This window comes from Lycium barbarum, chromosome 9 (assembly GCF_019175385.1).
Source record: "Lycium barbarum isolate Lr01 chromosome 9, ASM1917538v2, whole genome shotgun sequence".
NCBI lineage: Eukaryota > Viridiplantae > Streptophyta > Magnoliopsida > Solanales > Solanaceae > Lycium > Lycium barbarum.
In genome coordinates, this window is record NC_083345.1 from 106803376 (window position 1) to 106830498 (window position 27123).

A 27123-nucleotide genomic window follows, 5' to 3' on the forward strand; every position below is an offset into this window, starting at 1 on the left:
TTTTAGCAAAAATGAACAAGGCCAGGGATGGCCAAAACAAAAAGAACTTTTCGGGCCAAAGGCCCATTGGCAAAATAAAGGGGATGGCATAAGCATCCCAAAGGCTTTAAACACAAACTCATTTGGGCCCAAAAAATAGGCAGATCTCTTTCAAAAATCACAATGTTAGCTACAAACCCAAACACGGGACCAATTTCGTAATTAGCCTCAGACAATGCCTTTCCTAAAATAAATACATTCGTATATATGAGTTCCCAGATAAAGCATTTCAAACGTGTTATACGGATCGAACTGAATAAAGTATGAGTTAAGCATGGACAAAATTGGACATTCCAAAACATAATAAGTTTATATTTTTATAACATGTATAAAGACGACGAGTTTATACTCGTTTTTTAAACAAAATACATCACCCCTACCTATAAAAGAGGAAATTATTTTACCCGGATATCATAAATCTAAACCAACATAACTTATATATAAAAGGAACATATTCAAATTCTTTTCAAAATGATATGCAAAATGACAATATTTTAGCCAGAATAAACACTAAATAGAATGTTCATGCAAATACTCATACATTGAAATTCGAAGGTCAACTGTATAGTATGGATCTTTAATAATGGGGTGCCTAACACCTTCCCCAGTGGATTATCAGAACCCTTACCTAGAACTCTAGATTACGAAGGATTTTTTACTGTATTTGAATAAGCCCTTCACCCCCAGTTTTCCTAATTTCCTAAAAATTAGGTGGCGACTCTTTTCAAAATAAGTCCAAAAGAGCACCAATGAGTTCGTAGTAGCTTTTATGACTTAACCCGCGTAAAACGTGAACTGTTACAGATGGCGACTCTGATGGGGACTTAAAGGTTCTAACCATAAAGATTCCAAAATAATATGGGCGTTTTCGCCTTAACCTTTTATATGTTTACTTTCTCGCAATTATTAATTGTCATTGCATGCATATCATAACTCCGCCACTCCTGGCATTTATTTTACACTTTGTTCCAAAGGTGACTTCGCGGAGCACGCGGTCGTTCCTTCAGTATAAAACCAAAAATTTCTTTTGGAACTGTTATAAGGAAGGATTGGTGCGCGGTCGTCCAATAAACGAAACGGTTCAGCCCCAGTCGTCCGCTCGGGTTCCCGGTCTTTCGTGAAAAACTACTCTAGTGAAAACTAAGATAGCGTGAAAAACTGCTCTAGTGAAAACTAGGATAGAGCTAAGCCGAATCCCTACTGAAATAGAGCATTTATACTCAAACCGGCCTTGGGTATCTTAGACCTACCTAAGGCTCATTAAGAGCGACTCCCTTGTGTTCGGACGGCCTATGACCCAAGGAACACCACATCTCATTTATATGCTATGTGGAAACATATTCGTGCCTATGTGATGAACCATTGATCCTACAAGGACGGGGGAATCTTAACTGTGTTCTGTTTTGTAGATGGAACGAAGAATCCGTTTTGACATCATCACTGAGGCTCCTGAGTTGCTAAGGGCTTGGTATGAATGGTTGGTTGATACTAAACAAAGAACGATCAATTGCACTTTAGGACACTTGCCCTCTATTATGACAATGAAAGGTCGGCCGGAACTGATATATGACTCCTACCCTAGAAGAAATCAGGGATGCCATAAACAGCAATGGAACCTGTCTAAGGAGGCAACATACGCCGGATCACAATCTGTTATTTCCACATAAGCCCACCGTCGGCCAAATCATGAGGCTTCTTGCTTTGACTGAGGCGCCCTGGGCGCAATGGCCCAATGTAGCCTTCAGAGATCAATATCGGAGGTTCGGAGATATCACCAGGTACACTCTATATCAAAGGGAATTCAAGAGCCGAGAAGCATAGGAGACCACTAGGCCTTATTAGGCACTATGGTGTTTCCACAGGATGGGTCATTAGCCATAGACACTCGGGTGATATACTTGGCCCAGGCAATCTTCCACGGCATAACCAAAGATCAAAAGATGAGGTATTTTGACCTAGCACCCATCATATTGGCCGACATCTTTAGGGCTTTAGACAAGGGTCGAAATGATTTCAGGGTTGGAGTCGACAAAACCGAATAGATCACCTTGTGAATTACTGTCCAACTCTGGAGTTCATGTCCAAAAATGCTTGGGTTGATTTCTTGACTGACTTGACTGAAGATCGGATCCATTAGATGTTTCCTGACTTTATATCTGAGATTATGGTGGTCCGAGGCAAGAATTTCCCATTTGTGCCACTGGCTGGGGTTCGAGGGATCTGTCCTTATTATCCATCTCGGGTTTTGAGACAGTTCGGCAGGAGGCAAGTAATACCTCAAGTAGGAAACTCTGAGCAGTTCATCATTGAGCATACCGAACACAAAATCAAGCACGCTACGGTGATCCTCAGGGAATGGAATTGCCGTGTAAGCTGGGGCCCAGATACTCTAACGCCAGACAGGCTCGAAGCAGGGTGTGACCTGGGGTATTGTGTATGGCTACAGGGACACTTGGCTTTCACACCTACACCAGGGCCCGCACCCCCCCAGGAGGCCCAAGAAGAGGAACGTATGAAAGAATGCCTGGAAGGTACAGACGAGCATTTGTCCAGGATCTTGGAAGAAACAGACCCGGTAATTGTCAGAATGGAGCTGTATCATGCACGTCTTCGTATCCAAACCACCCTTCAAAGGGCCAAGAAGGCCAGGACGAGCCAAGTCTTGACATCAGCCGCCGGAGGACTTCCTTGATTACTGCTTTTGTCATTATAAGCCCCATGTCGGCTTTATCATCACTTTTGTAATCCCTTCAGGGAAGATAATTATTAGTATTTATTAATCATGATGACTCTTTCGGGGCAATGTTTCACCTTCACAAATGGCACTTACGTGTTTCAAACGAAAAAGTGAGCCTTGACTCAAAAGGCCTTAGGGACGCGAGTAGTATAAATACCTGTAAATTACGTGCTTATTTTTTACGTGCTTCACAGGCTTACCTACTATGTGTATGATCATATATTAAAGCTTGAGTACGATTGGTCCGATAATCTAAACTATGTACCCAAAAGAAAAATCATGAGGCTTAAAACTTACCCAAATTTATCTCCACTAAAGGTTGACTTACGATGGCGAATCAAGGAGGGCAAGAAGCACGGACTTTAGGGGAGACAACTAAGATGCTGCGAGCCAAGTTGCTATAGATGGAAAAAACACCTTCGGAGGATAGGGAAAAATATTGAGGAGGTAGACGAATTACTGGGCATGGTTGGAAACCCGCCAGAGGGCGTGCCCCAAGAACAGTATTATGGAGATGTCCCCGAAGAGGTGAGGGAATTGGTGCTAAACTACATACCGCTGGAGATAAGGCCTATGACACCCAGAGAAAGAACCCCAGAGGGAACCAACGAGGAACAAGGGGCCGATTCAGACCCACGGATGTTCGCATCAGACCCACAAAAAGGAACAGTGCCTCAAGAAAAGGATCCCGTGCCCATTAAGGAAGAAGAGCCGGAAGAAAAAGAAGATCCAGAAGAGGAAAAAGAAGAGCCAGAGGAGGAAGATGAAGATCCTCCGAACATGGAGGAAGTAGAGCCTATCGACATAGGGGCTGAAGGAGGGGAGAACCCATTCGAGATGTTCCCCGAATTTCAGGGGAATAACGTGGATGACGAATCTGGTTATTATGCCCCCACTGAGGAGGGAATGAATTTTTATGTACCTTCGCCCATGTTGATGCCTACTGTCTCTACTATGGCTTCGGAGAACTTTGGAAGGGCGAATCTACCTATGCCAGCTCCGCGGAGTATAGCTTTCAGAGCCAAATCTTCCCCATTCAGAATAGCTCCGTTGCTCGCCACTTGTAAAGAAGTATTCAGGAAGATGATGGCCGCTGGGATGGATTGCACCACTAGGGCTAGTTTACCTATCCCTGACTTGTTATACGTTTACAAAAGATGCCTGTTGCACCTCAATTCGGCGGGCCACACCTTGAATGAATGTTTGGTGTTAAGAAAGAGGATTGTTAGTTTAGTTGACAACAATATCATCAGGACTTTATGGGAGCCGCATACCTTGCTGGTCTATGACCCATCACCCTAGGAGAGGGAGTTACCCTCGAGACCCAAGTTTGGCAGCACGATTTCACGATTTTTTAGGAGTCATACGCTCGCCTTTTCTCGACTTTGGCTTCACTGAACAAAATCAGACCCAGGGAACCCATTTACGAGCCTGCACCGTTAGGGCCCAACAGAAACAAGTTCTGCCTATACCATACTGGAGCCAGGGGGCATGATATTGAAGGATGCCATGCCTTCAAACTTGAGCTCAAAAATATGATCAGGACCGGACATATCTTGGTCTTACTCTCACCGTGGTTCTAAGGGAAGGAAAGATTCGACATAAGAAAGCAAGCTCATAATGACAACGGTTTGCACAAGCTATACATTTGGGTAGATATTAGGTGTCCTCTCTTTTGCACACATGTTACGCCCACCCTCATATATTTGTAAAGAAACCGCGCCGACCGAATGTCCTAATAGAACGATACGCGGGAAGCGCTAGTCAGGCCTGGTCTATGGATGTCTGTAGCTAGGATTAGCCAAAGAATATTTAGGAAGAAATGTATATCCTTCTTTTGTAATCAAACTACATAGAGCCTGATTCCTCCCCGGCGGGATACATAGGCAATCCACTTAAAACTCGGTCCCTTCTTGGTTCGAGTTATAATCCCCCCGTTTGCTTAAATTTTTATGACAGTTCAAAAAGGTTGGCCGTGGTTAGTCAGCCGCGAGACCACCAAACCAAGATCCACCCGAACATAAAGCCCATAATATCCAAGACTTTAGAACATCGGATCAAGAGTACTTAAGCTTTAATATACGACTTTTTGTGCTACTTGCGCTTTAAATATCCATATGTGATATTCTACCTTTATATTTGGTGATTAATAAACTAACTTTCTTTACCATTGAGTTATTCTTATTTTATAGAAATGGGCCAATTAATGCGACATCGAAAGCTGGCACACCTCACGAGATCCAAGGCAGCGTTAGCATCCCTGCCCGACAAAGGAAAAGACAAAATGATTGGTACCGCCGAAGAGGCAAGAAATGAGCTCGTTCTCCATAACGGAGACACCCAGGATTCATAGGAGGCAGCATCCCAGGAGGATGTGATTGCAATGTTGTTAACTACCGTAGCCACTCTCCAGGAAAACATAGCCAGAAAAGAGGCAGCCGATGCGGAAAAGAATGCCTCCATTAAAGGAAGGAGGCCCCCTCCTCCCTTTCCCTCGTTGAGCTCTCCAGTGCCCGATCACTTTCCCGTCTACCAGCCAGGAACCATACCCCCTCCACTGAACACCGCCAATCCAAACCATTATGGCCCCTCTTACCGTACCCCACCACCAGTTAAGAACGCCCAGGTTCCAGGAACCACCCACTCAATCCCCTTGTACAAAGTCCTTCAACCGGTATTCTTCAATCCGACAACCCAAGCCCACGTACCGGCCCCACTGGCTGGGCAAACCACCACTATCCCATTTAATCATCCCACCCACCAAGTGTCCTTCTTCACTCCCAACATCCCAAATGAATCCTACCCAGGGCACAAGGAGTTGGATCATTATGAGAAAATGGAAAGGGCTAGGAAAGTTGAACAAGACAGATGTGAGAGAGACATGGAGAGAATGATGGAGGAGCTGTTTGAAAAATCCAACCAGTTAGTAAGAAAGGCCACAGGCCTGAGGTATGATAACTTGTGCATGCACCCAGATTTAGACCTATTAGAAGGGTTCAAATCCCGAAATTGAAATGTTTAGCGGGATAGGGAACCCCAAAGCACACCTCCGGTCATACTGTGACCAATTGGTCGGAGTAAATAAGAATCAACCCTTAATCATGTGACTATTCAGTCATACCCTGACCAATAAGGCAACCGAATGGTTCGCCACACAAGACATGCACCAATGGCTCCTCTGGGAAGACCTTGCGGAATCCTTCGTGGAAACATTTCGTTTCAATATCAAGGCTGTGCCAGACCTTTACTACCTCGAGAAGGTCAAGCAAAAGTCAACAGAGAACTATAGAGAATTTGCCAGCAGATGGAGGGCCGAAGTGGCCCATGTGAAGCCACCAATGTGTGAGGGTGAACTCATTTCCGTATTCATCAGGTCGCAGGAACTAGATTTCTATGCTAGGATGTTGTCCATAGCCGGGGAGCCATTCTCCGAGTTGGTAAAAATAGGAGAGGCCATAGAAGATGGTTTCAAATCTGGAAAGATCGTCAGTATCTTCAACAAAGCTTCTGGGCAGGCCGCTGTGGGAGTCTTCCGAAAAAAAAAGAGGGAGTGGCAAGCATATCCCACATTTCAAACCAAAACCTAAAAGGACCACCATCTTCTCACCAAACTCCGCCCTCTCTATACAGCCCCGCACTCGTGTATTACATACAACCAACTATCACCACAGCTGTACTAGCACACAGGGCTCCGCCCAGTATCCGTGTATCCGCTCCTGCTTATCAACCACCACCACAACAAACATACCAACCACCACCCCCAGTAAAACTATCGCCCACCATAAAACAACCCTTCATAAGCCTATCAATCCCAGAATTACCAAAATCAACCACCACCCCCCGCATATAATGCGCCACATCTAGCTTTCGAGAAAAGAGCCTTAAGAGAATTCACGATGCTCCTCGAACTAAGGGCTCGACTACTTGAGAGGCTACTGACTGCGGGGTTAATTCAAAAAGTCCTACCAAAGCAGCACAGCCCGGAAGCAGATTCTACAGGGCCGATCAGACTTGTGCCTACCATTCATGAGGAAATAGGCATAGCACGGAGGATTGCATAAACCTGAAACACAAAATCCAAAATCTGATCGACAAAAGAGAAATCATTCTGGAAACTGCCGCTCCCAACGTAGACACAAACCCGTTGCCGAATTATGAAAACGGCGAGATCCACATGATAGAGAGGGTGAAGACTGGGAAGCTTGAGGAACATTGTCTCCCAAAAAAACTGAGCCTCTTGAATAGACAGTTGTTTCTCTCACACTCCAGGAACGGCCTAAATTCAAAGTCCGGATCCCCAATTTGGAAGTTCCCAAGTCTATACCCATGTTCAAAATTTTGGTTCCAGCACCCGTGATAGCCCAGGTGGCACAAAGGGTTATACCTGACCCCAAAGAGACAATCACCGTGCATACAGCTATGACCCAAGGTGTGACTCGCTCAGGACGATACTACACTCCTGGGGAATAGGCCCAGAATGTTGCAAGAAAGGAAAACACTCAGAAAAGGGTGATAACTGAATGAGAGGCCGAAGATTTCTGGCGGCGCATGCAGCCAAAAGATTATTCCATTGTTGAGAATTTGAAGAAGGCGCCGGCGTAAATTTCGGTGCTATCATCGCTAGCTAGCTCACCCTCACACAGGCATGCTCTCATAAAAGTATTGGACGTTGCACACGTACCAGCGGGTACGAGTAGTGAGGATTTAGCTGGGTTAGTAGCCCATATCATTGGAGAACATAAAATCTTCTTCTCCGAGGAAGAGTTGCCCATCGAAGGGACGTCCCACAACAGAGCCCTTCATATCACCTTGGAATGTCGTGACAAGGCCGTAGGAAGGGTACTTTTGGATAATGGGTCAGGCCTCAACATTTGCCCTATAACAACAATAACACAGCTTGGCTGTAACATAGGTAAAATTCGACAGAGCGGGATGAATGTTCGGGGATTTGACGGATTCCTGAATGATTCCTTGGGGGAGATCGACCTACAGATCTAGTTCAGGCCTGCCTCATTCACAGCTAAGTTCCAGGTCATGGCAATCATTACAAATTACAACATGCTCTTGGGAAGACCCTGGATCCATTCCGCCGGTGCGACACCGTCAAGTCTGCACCAGGCCATAAAATTTGAATGGCAGGGCCAGGATATTGTGGTCAAAGCTGAGAAAGATACCCAAAAACATCCCTATAACATTGTACCAGCAATCGAAGGGAGTCCCGACAGATCAAACTTCCACGTAGTGGAATACGTCGGGGCCACCCACTCAGAAGGGGAGGTCGAAGACCAATGCCGGCGGTTTACAAAATGATCGCCTCCACAATACAAAGAAATGGTTTTGAAACAGGAAAGGGCTTAAGAAAGGAACTTGAAGGGATAACTAAGCCCGTGCCAATCCCGAAAGAAAATTACCACTTCGGTCTAGGATATAGTCACGACCCAACCAGAGGGCCATGACCAGTACCCTGAACTAACCTCCGGAGTACCACTTAACATACTTCTCATGAACATACCTAGGTGAGCCACATAGCTAACTCATAATTTCCACAAACTGAAAAGAGACAAGTTCTATCGAACATTTTCACATCTACATAAACATCAATAACTATGCCCATATGTACAAGCCGACCAGGCTACAAAAATGATATATAAAAATATCAACCGATAAGGTTATGAGATATCTAGCTATGTACATCTGTCTACGAGCCTCTACATGGAGTATGTAATATCATAAAGACGGGACAAGACCCTGCCATGCCCGTGTATGTACACAAAAGAATAGTACTAACTAACTGCAGCTCCGGATTAAATAGAGCTCCTTTATGCAATCACTGATAAAGCAGCCTAGGGGTCTGGTCTGTCTCCCTGTCTACCTGCGGGCATGAACGCAGCGTCCACAAACAAAAGAACATCATTACGAATAATGTACTGATTATGTAAGGCATGAATAGCAACATGATGAAAACATGAAGATACATAAGATAAAGAGAACAATTTATACCTCTTAATATGATTGTCATGCATAATTAGCCTTTCTCTAAAGGAAACATTTCATACATATACATATAATGATACCATACCCCGCCATGTAGGCACGGTGTCATCATACCCTGCCATAACAAGACTCGATATTATCCATAACCGACCATATCAAGAATCGGTGTTGTCCATACCCAACTGCAGTGGTGCGCGCGCAATAGATATCATACCCGGCTATATAAGCTCGGTGTCACAATATAGCTATATACATATATGACAAACATGAGTATCCAAGGGGAACATTACAACACTATCGGGGTGACAGAGTCGGTAAGCCCCCGATTTCTATTATGGAATCACCATCATCATCATCATCATCATCATTATCATCATCACTATGAAGAGCTTTTATCAATAATATCTCAAGAATCTTGAAAGTCATGAGCTTCTAGCATTTTCTAGGAATAGGACATTACGAATATCTTAGATGGATCCACAATAAGGAAATCATTCCTTTGGAAATAAAGGGCTAGCCTTAACATACCTTTACATCTTCTTATTTACTTACGTTCTCCTCCAGAGTCCGTAAAATCTACATTCAAGAGGATTCATACTAAGGTTAGGTCTTAAAAACACTCTTAAGTTCAAACTAGTATAATTAACGAGCTAACAAAATTTGGACAGCACTTACCCTATTTTATCGACTTCCACCATATTGCAAAACAACTCCCAAACAATAATAACAATATCCACAATATCATAATCAAGAAGTTATATTCAATTTAGTCTCAAATTTGTCAAAAATCCATTTTCAAGTTCATCTCATAGTCATCTTCTTCACTTCAACAATTTATGACTTCTCCACTTTAATTCTTTTCCTTTCCAAAAGTCACTAAACCTTTACATCAACTCAATCATGTAAATAAGATGGAGAATATACCTTATGTAGAAGAACTTCACCTCACTCAACTCCTTCCAAGACCAAGTTCATCACAATTTTGGAGAGAAACAAGAACAATCACCTTCCATGAATTATCTTGAGGTTTTGATGTTTGATCTTCTCTCTTGATAGAATGGAAGGTTTTGGTGTATTGTGGAACCTTCAAGAACTCTCAACAACTCTAATAATGTAGGGAAATAAGTGTGGAAAGTTAATGTGAAAAATGGGGTCCTTTGGGATTTAAAAAGATGTCCAATTTGCCCCACCGTTCCGTGTTGCGGTCAGTATGCTGAGCCGCATACTCCCTCCACAATATGGGGGTAGTGTTGGGAAGAAAGCTCAGCCAAAATGGCGAGTTTTCTACCAATATGCGGCCTAGCATACTGAGTATGCGGCCGCATATTGCCCATTTTCCCCGGTTTCGCGGAAATGTGTTCTTTTCGATTCGTTTGACCTCCAATCCTTATGCAACCTTCTTGGCACTTGTATAAAACTTCATTAACCATCTAAGGGGCCATCCCCCTCAAGGAAATTCTAAGAAATGTATAACTCAAATGACACTAAATCTTCCCAAAACATGACTCAATTTTCCAATCTCTCAACAAACTTACTTCCGCCACTTATTATGACTCTAGAACCTTAAGGTACATACTTATAATCATTGGATACCCTCCTTAACCTTATAAGGGCTTCACTCCCACTTTGAGCTTACGTTAACCTACTCATAATGCAAACAGCATAAAATTTCCAAGGTGTAACAGATATACTCCTAGCGAGGGTGAGCTCGCAAAAGCTATCAAGAGAGAACTCAAAACAAGGAACCTGTCACAGCCGATTCCGGGGTTGTACCAGTCATTTCCTAATAATGCGCCGATGTTGAATGGAGAAGAAGTTGGCAAGTGTCTCGAGCTGTTTTTTCAAGAAAAGGGATGCTACGTGATCACCGAGAAAATCTAGGAAGCGCCCACCATACGCAGCTTGAAGGAGATCGCGTGGACAATTGGACATCTACTCCCCTCTTGGCTCCTCGGTAGAGAGATACCTCTTGGCTCCTCGGTAGAGAGATAAATTTTCATTGGAAAAAAAAAGAGAATTTTTTACTAAAAGTCGCGGCATCAGCTGAGACTCGAGCGGCTGCCTTTTCTAAAACTACCCTGTGATGTTTAAAAATGGAAATGGTTCAAGTTCTGAGCCAAGACCACAGTTTGTAACTCATTTGCTTTCGAATTAATAAAAGCCTCGGTCTACACAAAACTATTGTTCTTACTTGATACTAAAATGAAAGTTTTCTTACTAATCACATAATAACGACCGATGAATAAGCCTAATTTTACTTTGCCTCGCTTTTTTAGTAGTAGTAGTCATAATAAAACAACCAAAAATGTCATGACATGTCGCAAAACGAATGAGGGAAGTAGGCAGAAGGAGTATGAAAAGTACGACGAAACGACGATGATGTCAGAAGGGCTAGTAGAGGAGTTGAAAGAATTAAAAGAGAAAAATAAGCCCAATATGGACGAAACTGAGGTGATCAATGTCAACAGCGAAGAGGACGTTAAAGAAACACGGATCAGTGCTCACTTGGGAGCCCTATAAAGGGAAGAGCTCATAGTTCTGTTAAAGGAATATGTAGACGTCTTCGCCCGGTCGTACGTGGATATGCCAGGGTTGAGCACTGAAATAGTGGCCCACATATTGCCCATCAATGAGGGTTTTGACCCGATCAAACAAAAGACAGGAACATTCAAGCCAGACATGAGTATCAGGATAAAGGATGAAATAAAGAAGCAGATCCAGTCTGGAATAGTAGAAGTAACATCCTACCCTACTTGGGTAGCCAAAATAGTACTAGTACCCAAGAAGGACGGAAAGATCTGAATCTGCGTGGACTATCGAGATCTCAACTGGGCCAATCCGAAGGATAACTTCCATCTCCCGAACATCCACATTCTAATAGCTAACTGCGCCAAGCATGAGATGCAGTCATTCATGGATTGTTTCGTCGGGTACCACCAAATACTCATGAGCGAGGAAGACGCTGAGAAGACAGCCTTTATCACCCCTTGGGGAGTCTACCATTACGAGGTAATGTCGTTCGGCCTTAAAAATGTCGGCGCTACAAACATGAGAGCCATGACTACCCTGTTCCATGATATGATGCATCGAGAGATCGAAGTCTATGTGGATGATGTCATCATAAAATCAAAAGAAACCTCAGAACATACCATGCACTTGTGCAAGTTCTTTGAAAGGCTTCGCAAATTCAATCTGAGATTGAACCCTGCTAAGTGCACATTTGGAGTACCTCCCGAAAAGTTATTAGGATTCATAGTCAGCCGTAGGGGCATTGAACTGGATCTTACCAAAATCAAAGCAATTCATGAATTGCCACCGCCCAAGACCAAGAAAGAAGTCATGAGTTTCCTGGGAATGTTGAATTACATCGGGTGGTTCATAGCCCAGTCAACTGTGATCATGGAGACAACCCTTAAATTACTCAAGAAAGACACTCCCACAAATTGGATAGAGGAATGCCAAAAGGCATTCGATAAAATCAAAAGATATCTTTCCAATCCTCCCGTTTTGGTGCCACCCCGGCAAGGGAGGCCCCTCTTACTATACCTGTCGGTATCAAAAAATACTTTTGGTTGTATGCTGGCCCAGCATGATGAAGAAGGCAAAAAGAAACATGCCATTTACTATTTCAGCAAGAAGTTCATATCCTGCGAGGCGCGGTACACGCTCGTAGAGAAGACCTGTTGTGCTCTGACTTGGATCGCTCAAAAGCTAAGGCACTACCTATCAGTGTTCACCACCCACCTCATATCCCAAATGGATCCATTGAGATATATTTTCAGGCAACCAATACCCGTGGGAAAATTAGATAAATGGCAGATGCTACTAAGTGAGTTCGACATCTATTACGTAATGCAAAAGGCGATTAAAGGACAAGCCCTGGCTGGCTTGCTGGCAGAAAGCCCCATCGATAACGAGCTTAAGCCTTCACGAACTTTCTAACTAGATGAGGAGCTAATGGCTACGGAAGAAGAGTTGACAGAACCATACTCAGGTTGGAGATTGTTCTTTGATGGGGCAGTCAATTACAAAGGGTCAGGCATCGGGGCGGTGTTGATATCAGAAATAGACAACACTACCCGATGGCTGCGAAGCTCAACTTCAGTTGTACAAACAACATGGCAGAGTACGAAGCATGTGTCCTCAGCCTTAGGATGGCATTGGACATGAACATGCCAGAGTTGTTGGTAATCGAGAACTCCGATTTACTCATAAATCAAGTAAAAGCGAATTGGGCGACCAAAAATGATAAGATACTCTCGTATGTAAATCTAGTGCAAAGAGTGTGCGGGAGATTCAGGAACATCGATTTCAGGCATACCCCGAGAGCCCAAAATGAGTTAGCAGACGCGCTAGCTACGATAGCCTCTATGATCCAGCACCCCGAGAGTGCTCACATTGACCCTCTGGAGATCACACTAAGAGAAGAACAGGCTCACTGCGCCCACGTCGAGTCCGACCTAGATGGCCAACCATGGTACGCTGACATCAAGACATACTTATAAAAGGGAGAGTACCCCCAGAGAGTTCAGCAAATCAGAAGAAGACTATCAGGAGGTTGGCTAATGGTTTCTTCCTAAAGAAAGAAGTATTGTACAAAAAGACACCTAACCTTAGGATACTCAAGTGCGTGGATGCCGAAGAGGCTATAAATTTGCTGAAAGAAGTGCACGGAGGAGCATCCGGTCACCACACGAACGGATTCGTCCTCGCAAAGAAAATCCTAAGGACGGGATATTACTGGATGACCATGGAGCATGATTCGTACAAATTCATGCAGAAGTGCCATCAGTGCCAGATACAAAGAGATTTGATCAAGGTTCCTTGCACCGAGTTACATGCAATGAGCTCGCTATGGCCCTTCGTGGCATGGGGAACGGACTTCATAGGACCCATCGAGCCTCCAGCCTCCAATGGACATCGTTTCATCTTAGTCGTTATCGACTACTTTACTAAATGGGTAGAAGCCACTTCACACAAGTCAGTGACCAAGAAGGTCGTGGCTGACTTCGTCAAAAATAATCTAATATGCCGATTCAGTGTACCGGGGTCCATCGTCACGGATAACGGTGCCAATTTGAATAGTCATTTGATAAAGGACATCTGCGAACAATTCAAGGTAACCCACAGACACTCTACTGCCTACCAGCCACAGATAATTGGAGCCGTGGTGGATACCAACAAAAACATCAAGAGAATCCTGAGGAAAATAATCGACAACTACAGGAATTGGCACGAGCAGCTGCCTTATGCTTTGTTAATGTATAGGACGGCAACCCAAACTTCCACCAGGGCAACTCTGTATCTCCTTGTCTATGGTACAGAAGCGGTCATACCAGCAAAAGTGGAAACTCCTTCACTCAGGATCATCCAAGAGGCAGAACTAAAGGATGCAGAATGTGTCAGAAATCGATACGAACAATTGGCTATGATAGATGAGAAGAGAATGGTGATCGTATGCCACGGACAACTGTACAGACAAAGAATGTCTCGAGATTTCAACAAACGGGTCAGAGCCCGACTTTTTCAAATTGGACAACTCATGCTCAAGCGAGTCTTTCCCCACCAAGAAGAATACAAAGGAAAATTCGCGCCAAACTGGCAAGGGCCGTACATGGTCAGGAAAGTACTCTCACGAGGAGCCGTTGTCCTAGTCGAAATGGATATACAAGAGTGGCCTAAAGCCATCAATGCAGACGCGCTCAAGAGATACTACATTTAGGATTCCATTTGCTTGTAATTGCATTATCCTTTCCTTGTAATCTTACTTTCATAACATAATAAGAAAAACAAATCATCTATGTAATGAACTACGCAATGACCTGACTTCCTCACAGTGGGATACGTAGCGAGTCCATAGCGGACCCGGTCACATTATTCGTAAAACCAAACACTCAGTTACTTTGTCCCAAACTATGTTCAACCTGAATTCCTGCTGCGACAGGATACGTAGGCGCTTTCGAGCTCGGACATCATAAAAGAAAAATCCAGAAGCCATTAGGAAAACCTCAGAGACAATAAAGCAGAAGGAATCGACGAGATCAAGCTACGAGGGCCGATACAAGAATCGGCCACCATCAACCCTACACTGGGGCAGAATTTTTGAGAGGGTCTCAAAAATTCTTACCGAAAGCAATCAACAAATAAATAGCAAAACAAACCCCTACATTGGAGCAGAATCTTTTAAGGAACCTCAAAAATTCCCGCATAATGAGAAAGAGCAAGGGCCGCTCAAGGCAAATCCAAAACCGGGATAGAATTTTGGAGAAAGATCTCAAAAATTCTATCAGTTCGAAAATCAACAATCATACCTCCCGGGAGATCCAGAAGACCTCATTCAAAGACACATGTCATGACAAAAGATTTTTCAAAAAAAATATATAGAACGATGCGCTTTATGAATTTTTACTTTAGATTTTCAAAATGCACCTGTTAGTATATGTACGCTCTAAAACCATCTCTCGAAGTACCGATCCCAAGAGGGTTCGGAAGTGTTACATCTCGCGTTTACACAAGTTGGAAAGCGTACGAGTTCAATGACATTAGTAACGGAATAAGTTTGATGAATTTTGAAACTGTTATATATGGTCTTGATATGATATTTCAATAACAAAAGTTTTGGAAGCTTATGTATTTCAAAGAAATATTAAAATATTAGTGTATGAGATTATATCTTATGATTTTACTTTTTATATTAAAATAATTGGAGGGGTGGCATATTATCCACGTACCACATGGATTTTGGACATGTATTAGACATCATCATTACCTATTCATTCTTTATAATTAAGAAATTTGGCCAGCAATAATCTTTTTCTGATGAGTTTCCATCTGACTCCATAACATTCCGTATTTTTGGATTAGGAAATTGAATCGTCCAACAGGAGCAAATTTATCCAAGTCGGAGGATTCGATCATATTCAAGGATAAAAATCGAGAGCTCGGTGTACAAAGAGTTTGAGGTCCCGAAATAATTTAGGTCTTAACAAGTGTGACCACGGGGATTGAGAATAATATTTTGTGTGTACCAAAAGAGACTATGGACTAGTGCTAGATGTTATATCTCGTATTTTTGTACGATTGGATTATTCGTAAATAAGTTTAAGGACAAGATTAATCTTGAGATATGAGACGAGGATTTTTAATCCTGATTTATTATTGCTCGGCTTACTAATTAATTGCAAATAGTGTGGGAACATTACCAAAGTGGGAAATTAACTAACCATGATTAGATTATTAAATGAAGATTAGAGATTAATTAAGTGTATTAAATGGACCCCACTATAACACGATCAAATCTGATTGATCCATGCCATAGTGGGACATGTGTCAGTTGGTGGCTTAAGTAGTAAGCTCTAGATATAATATAAATGAGAATGGTACATAAGAAATTCTTGAAGTGGGTTCTACCTAATGTTTGTCTTATATATATTTGGATAACTTTGGACTAGGGGCGGCCACGTTTTCCTCCTATTTAGCTTAGTTGTCCTACTAGCTAATTACCACTGTAGGGATATATAACAATATTAGGCTTACAAAGTGTGCTATATATATCTGTAGGGTAGTTTTATATATCTACACGTAAAGATTAAAATACTATAATCTTAGGAAATTGGTAGGGAGTTCATAGATAGTTGCTGCTATGATTTTATGATCGTGGTTTTGTGCAAAACAAGTGGATAGATCCCAACACAACAAGTTCGTTGTTTCAACTTAGAGTTCGTTAAATCCGGGCTTTATTTAAAGGAAAGTAAAGTGGAAGAAGATTATTTTTTTGCCATATTAGGTAAGAAATATTCTCTCCTCGGTATATTTTTTTAGCCAAATTTATTAAGGTAAGGTTTAATATTCTCCTACATATTTTAGAAGATGATTAGTCTTTGTATGAATTAGTGGATGTGAAAGAGATTGCAAGAGTTGTGTATGTTGATATGGAAGTGGAGTTTGAGCCGTATGGGGCTAATTTAAACTAGCTATGGTAAATTAAGTTTAATTAGTGGTATGGTTGTTGTTATCATGGATTATATGGCGAAAGGATTAGAAAGTTAAAGTTGAAATTTTGTTGATATGAATATGCTGTTGTTTTCGTTGAATTGAAGGAATTGAAGATATGATTGTATCCATATGTTGTTGTTGGTATGTCTGTGTCAACAGGAGAGCAATTGAAAATTTGGGATAGGCGAATGTATAGGGGAAGTGCTGCCGGATTTTCGCTAGATTTTTAGATAATAGAAAACCCTAAACGAGGATATATAAACTAAAATGTAGGTTCAATAAGAAATGGGTTATAGAATTGTGGACTAGAAAATATAGTTACTAACGATAACGTTACTTTTATATAAATAGGCTAAAAGGGCGACGAGGCGAAAAGGATTCATGAATAGTCACTGACAGGTATGTAAAGCCTACCTTTCTTTCTTTTGGCATGACCTTTATGAAACGAACAAATAACACATATGTATGCTTTTAAAGAAAATCCAATTCTTAAAGCCACTAGGATGGCCAATATCTTTGACTTCCATAAGCCATTCCATATGGTTTGATACGTACTTATGATGTCCGAAGTTCTATTCGATATGTTTCCGAATGTTGTTCGAAAAATATTTGATATGGCTAAAGTCTTGGATATATATTCTGATACGTACATATGACTCTAAAGGCTCCATAAGGATATTTGAAAGTTCCCTAATATGATTGTTACTTGAATTTCCAAACAGAGCTTCTGAAACGTTTTTAGAACGTTCTGTACTTTAAAAGTTCGTAACTTTCGTATACTAATTCTGATTGACCCGAAACTGATTTATGAGCCTTCGGATGTCGTAAATATATTTGTCCATCGAGTTTTGGAATTTATTTAATTATATGCATTTAGTTTCTCACTAATCCACTCGTGGATGTCTCAATGCTGCTTTCACTGAGCCCGGGTCAGGATATGTTATCACGCGTATTCCACTGCATTGTTCGCCGTGCCTCGATGTGAGGGGGCAGGTATACATGTACATGGGTTGTGGAGTATGCTGTGCCATGTACACACATTCTGATATATGATAATATGATATGATATGGCCATCGAATATGTTTGATATGTGCACATTCTGATATGATATGATATGTTACGGAGCTATTCCCTACTCTGGAGTATGCTGTGTTGTGGCGCCAGTGACGGGGTGGCGACCACGTTCTGTTCACCGAGTCCCATAATGGGGGCCGGATATGGCATATGCTCTGACATGTATTATCTCTGTTCTGTGAGTAAGCATTTTGACATTCCGGTTACTGTACTTATATTCTGTACCCTCTGTTCAGATTATGATTCTATTTATTGTACTTTATGCTTTACATACTCGGTACATATTCCGTACTGACCCCCTTTCTTCGGGGGCTGCGTTTCATGCCACGCAGGTACAGACGACTGATTTACCGATCCGCCCGCTTAGGATTCTATTCTGCTGTCTTGGAGTGCTCGGTTGTCCGGAGCCTGCGTCTTGGTACAGTCTTTTGCCATTGTACATATGTATGTGGTTCAGGGGTATGACGGGGCCCTGTCCCGTCTTGTGATTCTGTTGCTATCTGTAGAGGTCTGTAGACATACATGTGGATTGTGTATATGTTTTGGGTTGATATGATCTGTGATAGCCTTATCGGCTTCCACGCGCTAAATCTGCTTATCTGTGATAATTAGTAACGCTAATCGACTCTTACATATATATATATATATTCTGCTAATATGCTGGTTTGGGTTATTGGGTACGTTCGAGTGTCCAACACGGACACTAGTCGCGGCCTACGGGGTTGGGTCGTGACAGGAAGAGCGTCAAGAGCAGCCACCAAACGGGAAGACAATGACACTAATTGGTCTTTTAGGGTCTATTTGGAAAGCCACCTGGTAATTGGAATTGGTGTAATTACTAGGGTGGTAATTACACAGCCTGGTAATTACACAGTATAGTAATTACAATGACCTGTTTGTTTGAGCGTAATTACAGTGTAATTCCCTCTGTCTTGTTTGGTTGGACAAATGTAATTACACAGCTAAGCTAAAAAAACAAAAAGATTAACGTATAAATAAGCTTTACTGTATATATATATATATATATATATATATATATATATATTTAAAATAAATATTTTTCTACAAAATTATATTAAATAACTATAAATAATATTATTACTTAGCCGAATTAGCTGAGCTCCAATACAATGCAAGTATCTAACACCCGATAAAAAACCAATATTTTTTTCCATGAAAAACAAGGTGATTCATACAAACCATATAGATCGACTTTTACCAACAGAAAAAAAAAAAAAAAAAAAAAAAAAAAAAAAAAAAGGAAGAAGAGAAAATTACAGCAAGATTCACAACAAGCTAACCCCAAGTTCCCAATATTAAATTATGATAGACTAATATCTGAATTACCAACATCAGAGAAAAGGATATACAATGAAGTTTTACACTGATAAACCTTGCAGCCTTTAATTACTCTTACCTTCAAGCACTAATTAGTTTCCAATTCTAAATTCTTTCTAGCCGACCTCTTACATCTACCTATTTTACAAAATAGACTGGTGGCTATACCCTTACTTCAAGTGACAATGACCTACTCTGTCCCTTTCAACATATGCTATTCTACTTAATTGCTCATGATTCCATATCTGGTGAGCTATCCCATCTCTTAGATTGCACATATATTGTTTGTCAACATCTGTCGGTCCTCATCCAAGTTCTTCTTCATCTGAATCTGAATCAATATCATCCAAATTGTGGGAATCTTCTATTTCCTCTTCCACGTGTTCTTCAAAATATGAATCGTCCCAGTTCCACTTACGAATGAAATTATGAAGTATACAACATGATAGCACAATCCAACCTTTGTTTTTTGATGGAATATGGAGGAGGAGTCATTAATATAGGGAATCTTTTTTTTCAAAACAACAAATGTCCTCTCCACGACATTTCGAAGTTTTGAATGTCTCAAGTTAAAGAGTTCACGAGCATTTTGTGGTGCTTGCGTTTGGCTCCATTCTCTCAAATGATAGCGTACACCACGATAAGGTGCTAGAAATCCCTTTGTATTTGCATAGCCTACATCAACTATGTAATATCTCCCTACAAAATTACAAGCACCGACTTAAATAATTTAGAAAAGTAATAAATAAATAATGGATGTCTGAATTAACACTAAATTACCATTTTGAATTTTTAACTTATTTTCTGATCTCTCCCAAACAGCATTTCCTAAAACTCTAGAATCTGAAGCAGAGCCTTCCCAACCAGCAAGCACGTATTGAAAGCTCATATCAAAATCTACCACAATAAGGACATTTTGAGAAAGAACTCCTTTACGATTTCTATATCTTAGTTGCTCTTCCACGGGAATTAATGTAGGAATGTGAGTTCCATCTATAGCTCCAATACAATCCTTCAAAAAGCTTACAATGATTTTAAGATATAGGACAGAATAATTAATAACTTTTAGTTAGTAAAAGTAAAATGTAATGCTAAAAACTAACCTTGAACCAAGGATATAAAAGTGGATTAGAGGATATTTCTTGCGGGATACTTCTTCCTGCCTGCTTAACATAGTGTTTTCCTAAAAGTAGACAAGCTTTCAAGCACTTGTTAAAATACCGACTAATTGTTTCTCCTGAATGTTGAAAACGATTTTGCACAACTCTATTCCTTTCATTATGAGCTAACGTAAATAGAAATATAGCCAACTATTCCTCAACTCTAACCATTCTTGAATCAGTTAATATACCTCTTGTTTTCATCTCATCTACAAGTTGTAAGAAACATCCAACATTCATGCGTAGTAGGTCATAGCATCCACGAGGATGTCCTTCAGTCAAATCTTTAATAAAATCTGCTCCAGTTAAAACTGACCCGTGCACTCTTTCTTTTGGTCCAACACCTAAATATTTTCCAATAATGCTAACTAAAAGTACACATTTTGCAAGAAACATCATGAATTGATCTTCATTTTCCATCTTATTTGAGATAGAAAAGAATTAATTTTCCAGCTGTAATGGCATAGGAAAAAGCGTAATACTCTTATAATGTCAACTTGAAACAAAATGTAGCATAAATTCAAAACAAAAAAGAGATAACATAATATTTTCATGTCAAACTTCAACAAAACATATGATAAGTTTCCAGCAAAACTCTAGGAATATATAATCTAAAAGAGAACAAGATACTAGCCCATAACATCACTCAAACAACAAAACATGCTTTTAACGACATCACTCAAATAAAACAAGTTTGCTCATAGCCCATTTCTTCCGAAGTTCTGGAGCCATAGCACCAAAAAATTCAGCATTTCTCTCATTTGTTAGGAGGTCAATAATTTGTATATTCCATTCATCACACAAGCCTAGTTCCAATATCAAAGGCATTAATTTCTCCGCAGACGTGTTTTTTGGTTCATGTTGTAGCCTTATTTGTTCCTCAGCTATTGATGTCCATCTATCAACAGATTTAGCCAAGCTGCTTCCAATATAGTTTCTAATTCTTTTTGGACGTGATGTCAAAGTTGGTTGCTCAGCTAAACGTCATTTTCCTGCTCTCTTATCTTGACTAGATGATTGAGTTACTTCATTACTCGTAAAGTTTATATTCTGATCAAAACATCCATGGTCATTGTCCACAAATTGCACATCTTCAGAAGCAGGTGTAGTAACTTTTTCAGTAGTTATATCATCATCGGAAAACTCATTTTGAAAATCCTCAACATCATTAATTTCACACCCACTCCTACCATCAGCGACGGTATGTCCAAAAATCAAAGCCAAAGTACTATAATCTGGCAACTTTTTCGTTCTATATTGAGCATCTTTTGGGTGAGCCTATTATATAATCAATAGTCTTAAATCATAAAAATGAATAACTTAAATTCAAACTCTACCCAGACATCATCTTCAGCATCAACTTTTCGAGTTTCTTCATTCCACCCAAATCCACTATGTTGTATCATTCTCTTCATAGTAGCACGTGTTTTCTTCAATGTCCTCATCCTATTTTTCATTTTAGTCTTATCTAACTTGTCCCCGTATAGCTTATTCATTTCTCTTTCTACACCATCCCATCCTTCGGTCGTTAATCCTCCTTGTTGCGTTCTTCCTAACTTAACTTGTTCAGCAATAAAATAAATGAAATGTTCGTCTTGAACTTCACTCCATTTGGCGTATGGTTTTCCAACCTTAGGTGGTTGTCTAATTGTCATCCTACATAAATGAAATTATAAAGGAAAGTTACCTAATTTATTTGTTACCCATTGCACAAATACAGACAATATTTAAACAAGTTCCCCTTTGCACTCTAGCTTAACTAACCTATTTGACATTTGCACCATCAAGACTCACTGTTTAGAAGCTAATAATTTAAAATACAAAGAATGCCATTCAACCAAAAGCTCACCTCATTGTAGTCAATTAAAACTGAATCAAGTTTTCCCCTAATATCATCCAACGTCATATAGCATCGTAAAAACCGTGAGGATCTTGCTAATTTTAGAGCTAAAGAATGTTTGTAGAGCATACCTATGCTAAAAGAAAAAAAAAAGAAAAAAAGAATGTACATAGGTCGTACTGAGATATCTCATCAACATATTTTTTATCAAATAATAATCTACCTGAGACTAGGCCTAGGTAAATAAATTTTAATATTTCAAAAAAAATATTTCTTATATTTTTTTTTTTTTTGAGAAGGTAACATGTATTTCTTATATTATTATCAGAAATTAGAGAATATATTAGTTCTTGTATTCTATTCTTCAGGAAGATGTAGGAGAAAATACAAAGATTAGATACATAAATTAGCTACCAAGAAATCAAACATATGAAATAAAAAAGGGGAAAGAAAAGATCTTACCTCGGGGTTGAAGTGAAGAGCACCGTTGCTGCTTGTTGGAAAGAAATGATATGTCCTTCTGTTTTCCAGATGATTTGACCAAAAAAAGATAGAATCTGAAAAGTTAGGCATGTAATTACAGGGTGTAATTACACCCAATTCTCAACCCCCCCCCCCCCCCCCCTCCCCCCGAGAATTGGAGAGTGTAATTACACCCTTCCAATTACACCCAATTCCCTTCTAAAATTGGGTTAGGACAATGAGCGTAAAAAATACATTCGACCAAAAGGGTCAACAAAGCAAATGAATGGCCAAGAAGTATTCCACCAACAGGGTCATACAAAGAATGAACTACAAAGACCTATCTGACCACAAGGGCCACACAAAGAACGAATGAGCATGAAGACATATTCGGCCAAAAGGGTTACGACAAAAATGAAAGGGCATGTCCAACCATGAGGGTCACAGCCCACGCTACGAACGAAAGAAAGATTATCCAACCAAAAGGGCCATATTTTTCACTCCATCACATTTTTACTTTCCTGTTGCCGAGAGGGCCATTGCAGGTTTACTTTCCTGCTACCGAGAGGGTCATTCATGCATACTGCCAAGAGGGCCATTGCACGTTTACTTTCCTGTTGCCGAGAGGGCCATTCATACAAACTTCCAAGAGGGCCATTCCACATTTACTTTCCTGCTGCCGAGAGGGCCATTCATACATACTGCCGAGAGGTCCATTCATTCATAAATATTGTCGAGAGGGTCATTCATTTATACATACTGCCAAGAGGGTCATTCATTCATACAAACTGCCAAAAAGGCCATTCATTCATATAAACTGACGAGAGGGCCATTCAAGCAAATATCATAAAGACATCTGCAATATTGGCGAATTTCAAAAGCAGGTGCACAACCTCCAAAAAAGAGCCAGCTTGCTGAACCAGATCCGGTCGAATTGCGAAGCAAACGTGGAACTTTTCTTACTCAACCGGTCAAGATAGGGTGCCCATGAGAGTCAAACTCTCCGGCCAGGACTTGGAAGCTATCCGATAGCAGACTCAGCCACAATCTGCCTATTTTACAAACAAACAAACAAAAAAGCAACCGATCGGATACACACCGGTAAAATTCAAAATTATTCCCGAAAAAAAGAGGGATACTCTTCTCCAGCAAGTTGAACTACATATGGACTAATTCCCAGAGGCCAAGGATATGTAGGTGGACTCAAAACCCGAGAGTCGACCATACTCTAACCGCCGTCTAGGGAAACCCCCATCACAACACTGAGGGCCGCAAGACTTTCCTGCTAAATCACTTAAAGTCTCTATTCGAGTCGAACTACAGGTGGCCTGAATTCTCATACATCCCAAGATATGTAGGAAACCCGGAAGCTAGGGTCCGACCACATATTTGAATTGCTTGAAATTGAAGGACAAGATGATTTGGGTCCATCAAAAATTAGGGTTAGTCAAATTTCGTTGCTCAGGGATGGTCCCGCCATCCCCGAACACCGAAGGGGCAATTGTTAACACCTAATTTTTGACCTCCCGTAATTTATTTTAAGTACTCGGAGTCCTTGGACAATAAGTAAAATCAACTGCGCACCCTAAAAGGTCTGAATAATTTCTATGAAAATTATTTGGGATAATGTTTCACCCCTTTAAATTGATAATGAGATTTTTCAGGATATTTTGAATTGTGTGGAAATTAATTGGGGGTTTATGACATTTAGGGAATGTCTTATTGAAATTAATCAAAGGAAAAATAATTTTTAATAATTATTTATTTAATTGATTAAATCAAGGAAAATCAGATTGATGGGTGATTTATTCTATTTATTGTCCAAGGTAATTTGAGTAATTAAAAGAATTAACCATTTTGCCCGTCAAACTTTAAATTCATTGTGTTTGCATAGTTGTTTAATTAATAAGTTATCTTGATAATTAATTGGGTAAATTATTGGGACCATTGTCTGCAAATTAATTTTTAATAAATCATGTTTTAAAATTAATTAAGTCCTTATAGGCTAATAATCATTTTTTTTATTTTTGAATATTTATCGTCGACCCTCCATACATATATATACACACCATGTATATACAACTATACATTGTGTATATATATATATGTATATTATATACAAGGCCCATCGATTTTTTAAAAGAAAAAGGACCAGGCCCAGTCCATAATGGACCAGAACCGGCCCACTAACGATTAAAGAGGGGGAATAATATACTCCTCCCCCCCCCCCCCCTCCATTTTATTTCAAACCCTAGGGGTCTCTTATGCAAAGAGGAAAAGAAGGAGGCGGCTAAGGGTATAACCCTAGCGCCGCCCCACTACCATGCTCCCCCCCTCCCCCCTCCCCCCCCCCCCCCCCCCGATTTTTGGTCATGTCCCATCGCGTATTTGAATGTATAACGTGGGAGAGGATGAAGCATTAATGTCTTCGTCCTTCTCTGCACGAAATCTGGCCAAACAGCCCCCTAAAGGTACAATTCCCTCTTTTCCTTACAATTCCCGCCGATTGTAGTACTGTTGAAGTGATTTGAGCCATTGATTTCATTTTTACTTTAAATCTGGGTCGTGTATTGAAGTTTTCAAGTGAAGACTTGTGTAAATCCACAAGTCCCACATCGGGGTTTTGAGTCCTAAGATGAGTTCTGAGGTTCTATAAATAGAACCCCATTTTTCAAAAAAAAAAAGGAAGTTGGAACAGAAAAAGGCTTGAAACTACAATTTTTTCAAAGTTTAAAGTTCCATCAGTCATTTTTAAACTTTAGCCAAAAGGTTTAAGTTTTCTTTAGTTCTAAAAAAAATTATATTTTTATTTGGTTGTGGTTTTTGGTGGCTGAGTCTGGCGTTGGAACCATAGAAAGCATCCAAGTCCATTGCTTTCCTCGGTTGCACTCGCAAAAGGTAAATACTTATTATTTTATCGCTTTCCATTTATATTTCTGTCTATATTAGTGTAGTTTAATGTGATTAAGTGTCTTATGTGTGGTTTAGAATGTAGTTCAAACTAATATGCTTGTTTGATGTGTGCGTAATGAGTATTGTGTTTTGAATTATGATTAAGGGGTCTATTATGTATAATTCTTGGCTTAATCCTGTGTGTTCCATGTAACAGTGCTTGGTTTAGAGGTTGGCTTAAGGTTATAGGGTCATTAAGTGATGTATTTGGCTTAAATTCTAGTCTATTCTATTTAGAAATGCGTTTGGCTCAAAGGCTAATCCAAGGTTTAAAGGTATGTTAAGTAAGGTGTTTGGTTGGAGTTCTGAGTGTTCTATTTGGTAACGCACTTGGCTTAGAGATTGTTCAAAAAAATAGAAGGCTTGTTAGATGTTGTGCTTGACCTGACTCTGCTTGTTTCACTTAGGTAATAGGTTTGGTACAGTTCTTGGTTGCTCTATTTAGTAGTATGCTTTGTTTCAAAGATTGGTCCAAAGGCTGAAGATTTGTTAGGTGTATGGACTCGGTATGATTCTACTTGTCCTACTTAATAGTATGTTCGTGTTTGAAGGTTGAGGATTTGTTGTGTGCTCTGTCTGATTCTGCTTGTCCTACTTGATAATATGTTTGGCTTTAAGGGTGTTTAGTGGCTATAGGTGGGTTAAGTAAGATGTTGGCCTGATTTTTGTTTGTTCCATTTAATAATATATTTGGTTGAAAGATTGGTCTGAAGGTTTAAAACTTGGTATTTTATTTCACATTAGTAATATGTTGAGATAGAGGCTTTAAATAATGGTTCTGGAGGAAGGGGTTTGAACTTGATCAAAAAAGTATTCACTTAGCTTGCATTTATCTAATTGCTTTTGCTTGTAGCAAGCATTGGAACTTGTTGAATCAACCTCTGAGTAGAGTCTGTAGAATATGTATGTGCTTAGGATGATTTAAAAGGTCTTTGACACTGCTATAATAAACTGAATTCAGGGCAGCCTTGAGATGGTCTTTGCTTGGTCCAAAATGGCCAATCAATTAGTTAAATAGGTTTGTTAAGGAGATAATTGTCATGCTTTTCTTTAACCTAGTAATGAGATGTATTTATTCTGAAAATGGCATCAAAAAGAAAATAGCTTTAAGGGTTGGTAGCTGGGCAGGAAATATGTTTGTATGTGTAAGTCTGTTTTGGTCCATTATGTGTAGAAATGTCCATGAATGTGTTGTGTGTAGAAAAATCTTATAAGACTGATCACCTAATTTATGATAACTATAAAGATAAGAGACAAAACGGGGGAGGGGCAATGGGAAACCTTGATACAAGTCTGCCCATCTTGTCTTTGTGAAGCTGTCTTGGATCCTCTTCTTTCTTCTTTGTTTTTTGTCTTGCTCCTTTTCTTTCTCTCTAAATGTTGTGGATTGAGCACTTTAAAGGAATAAGTAACTAAGGCTAAGAAAGGGTTAAGGATAATGTCTCAAAATTTGGCTAAGGCTGGAGTAATGGTGATTTGAGTCTGTTTCTGCTTCTCTCAGTATGAATTGGTGCCAATAGAAGGAAAATGT

The 27123-nt window shown here is 40.3% G+C and overlaps 1 protein-coding gene and 1 long non-coding RNA gene across 2 annotated transcripts; one reads left to right on the plus strand and one right to left on the minus strand.

Moving 5' to 3' along the window:
* Positions 1-16405: 16405 nt before the first annotated feature.
* On the plus strand, positions 16406-18325 carry LOC132611372 (uncharacterized). Its single transcript, XR_009571609.1, has 3 exons — positions 16406-16556; positions 17117-17164; positions 18173-18325. It is a non-coding gene; the product is annotated as an uncharacterized LOC132611372 (long non-coding RNA).
* A 2688-nt stretch (positions 18326-21013) lies between these two features.
* LOC132612125 (uncharacterized protein At2g29880-like) lies at positions 21014-22192 on the minus strand. The gene is made up of 4 exons (XM_060326460.1): positions 22188-22192; positions 21676-21994; positions 21373-21616; positions 21014-21315 (listed from the first exon to the last, which is right to left on the minus strand). The coding sequence occupies exons 1-4, from the start codon at positions 22190-22192 to the stop codon at positions 21014-21016; spliced, it is 870 nt and encodes a 289-aa protein (XP_060182443.1).
* Between the last annotated feature and the right edge of the window lie 4931 nt (positions 22193-27123).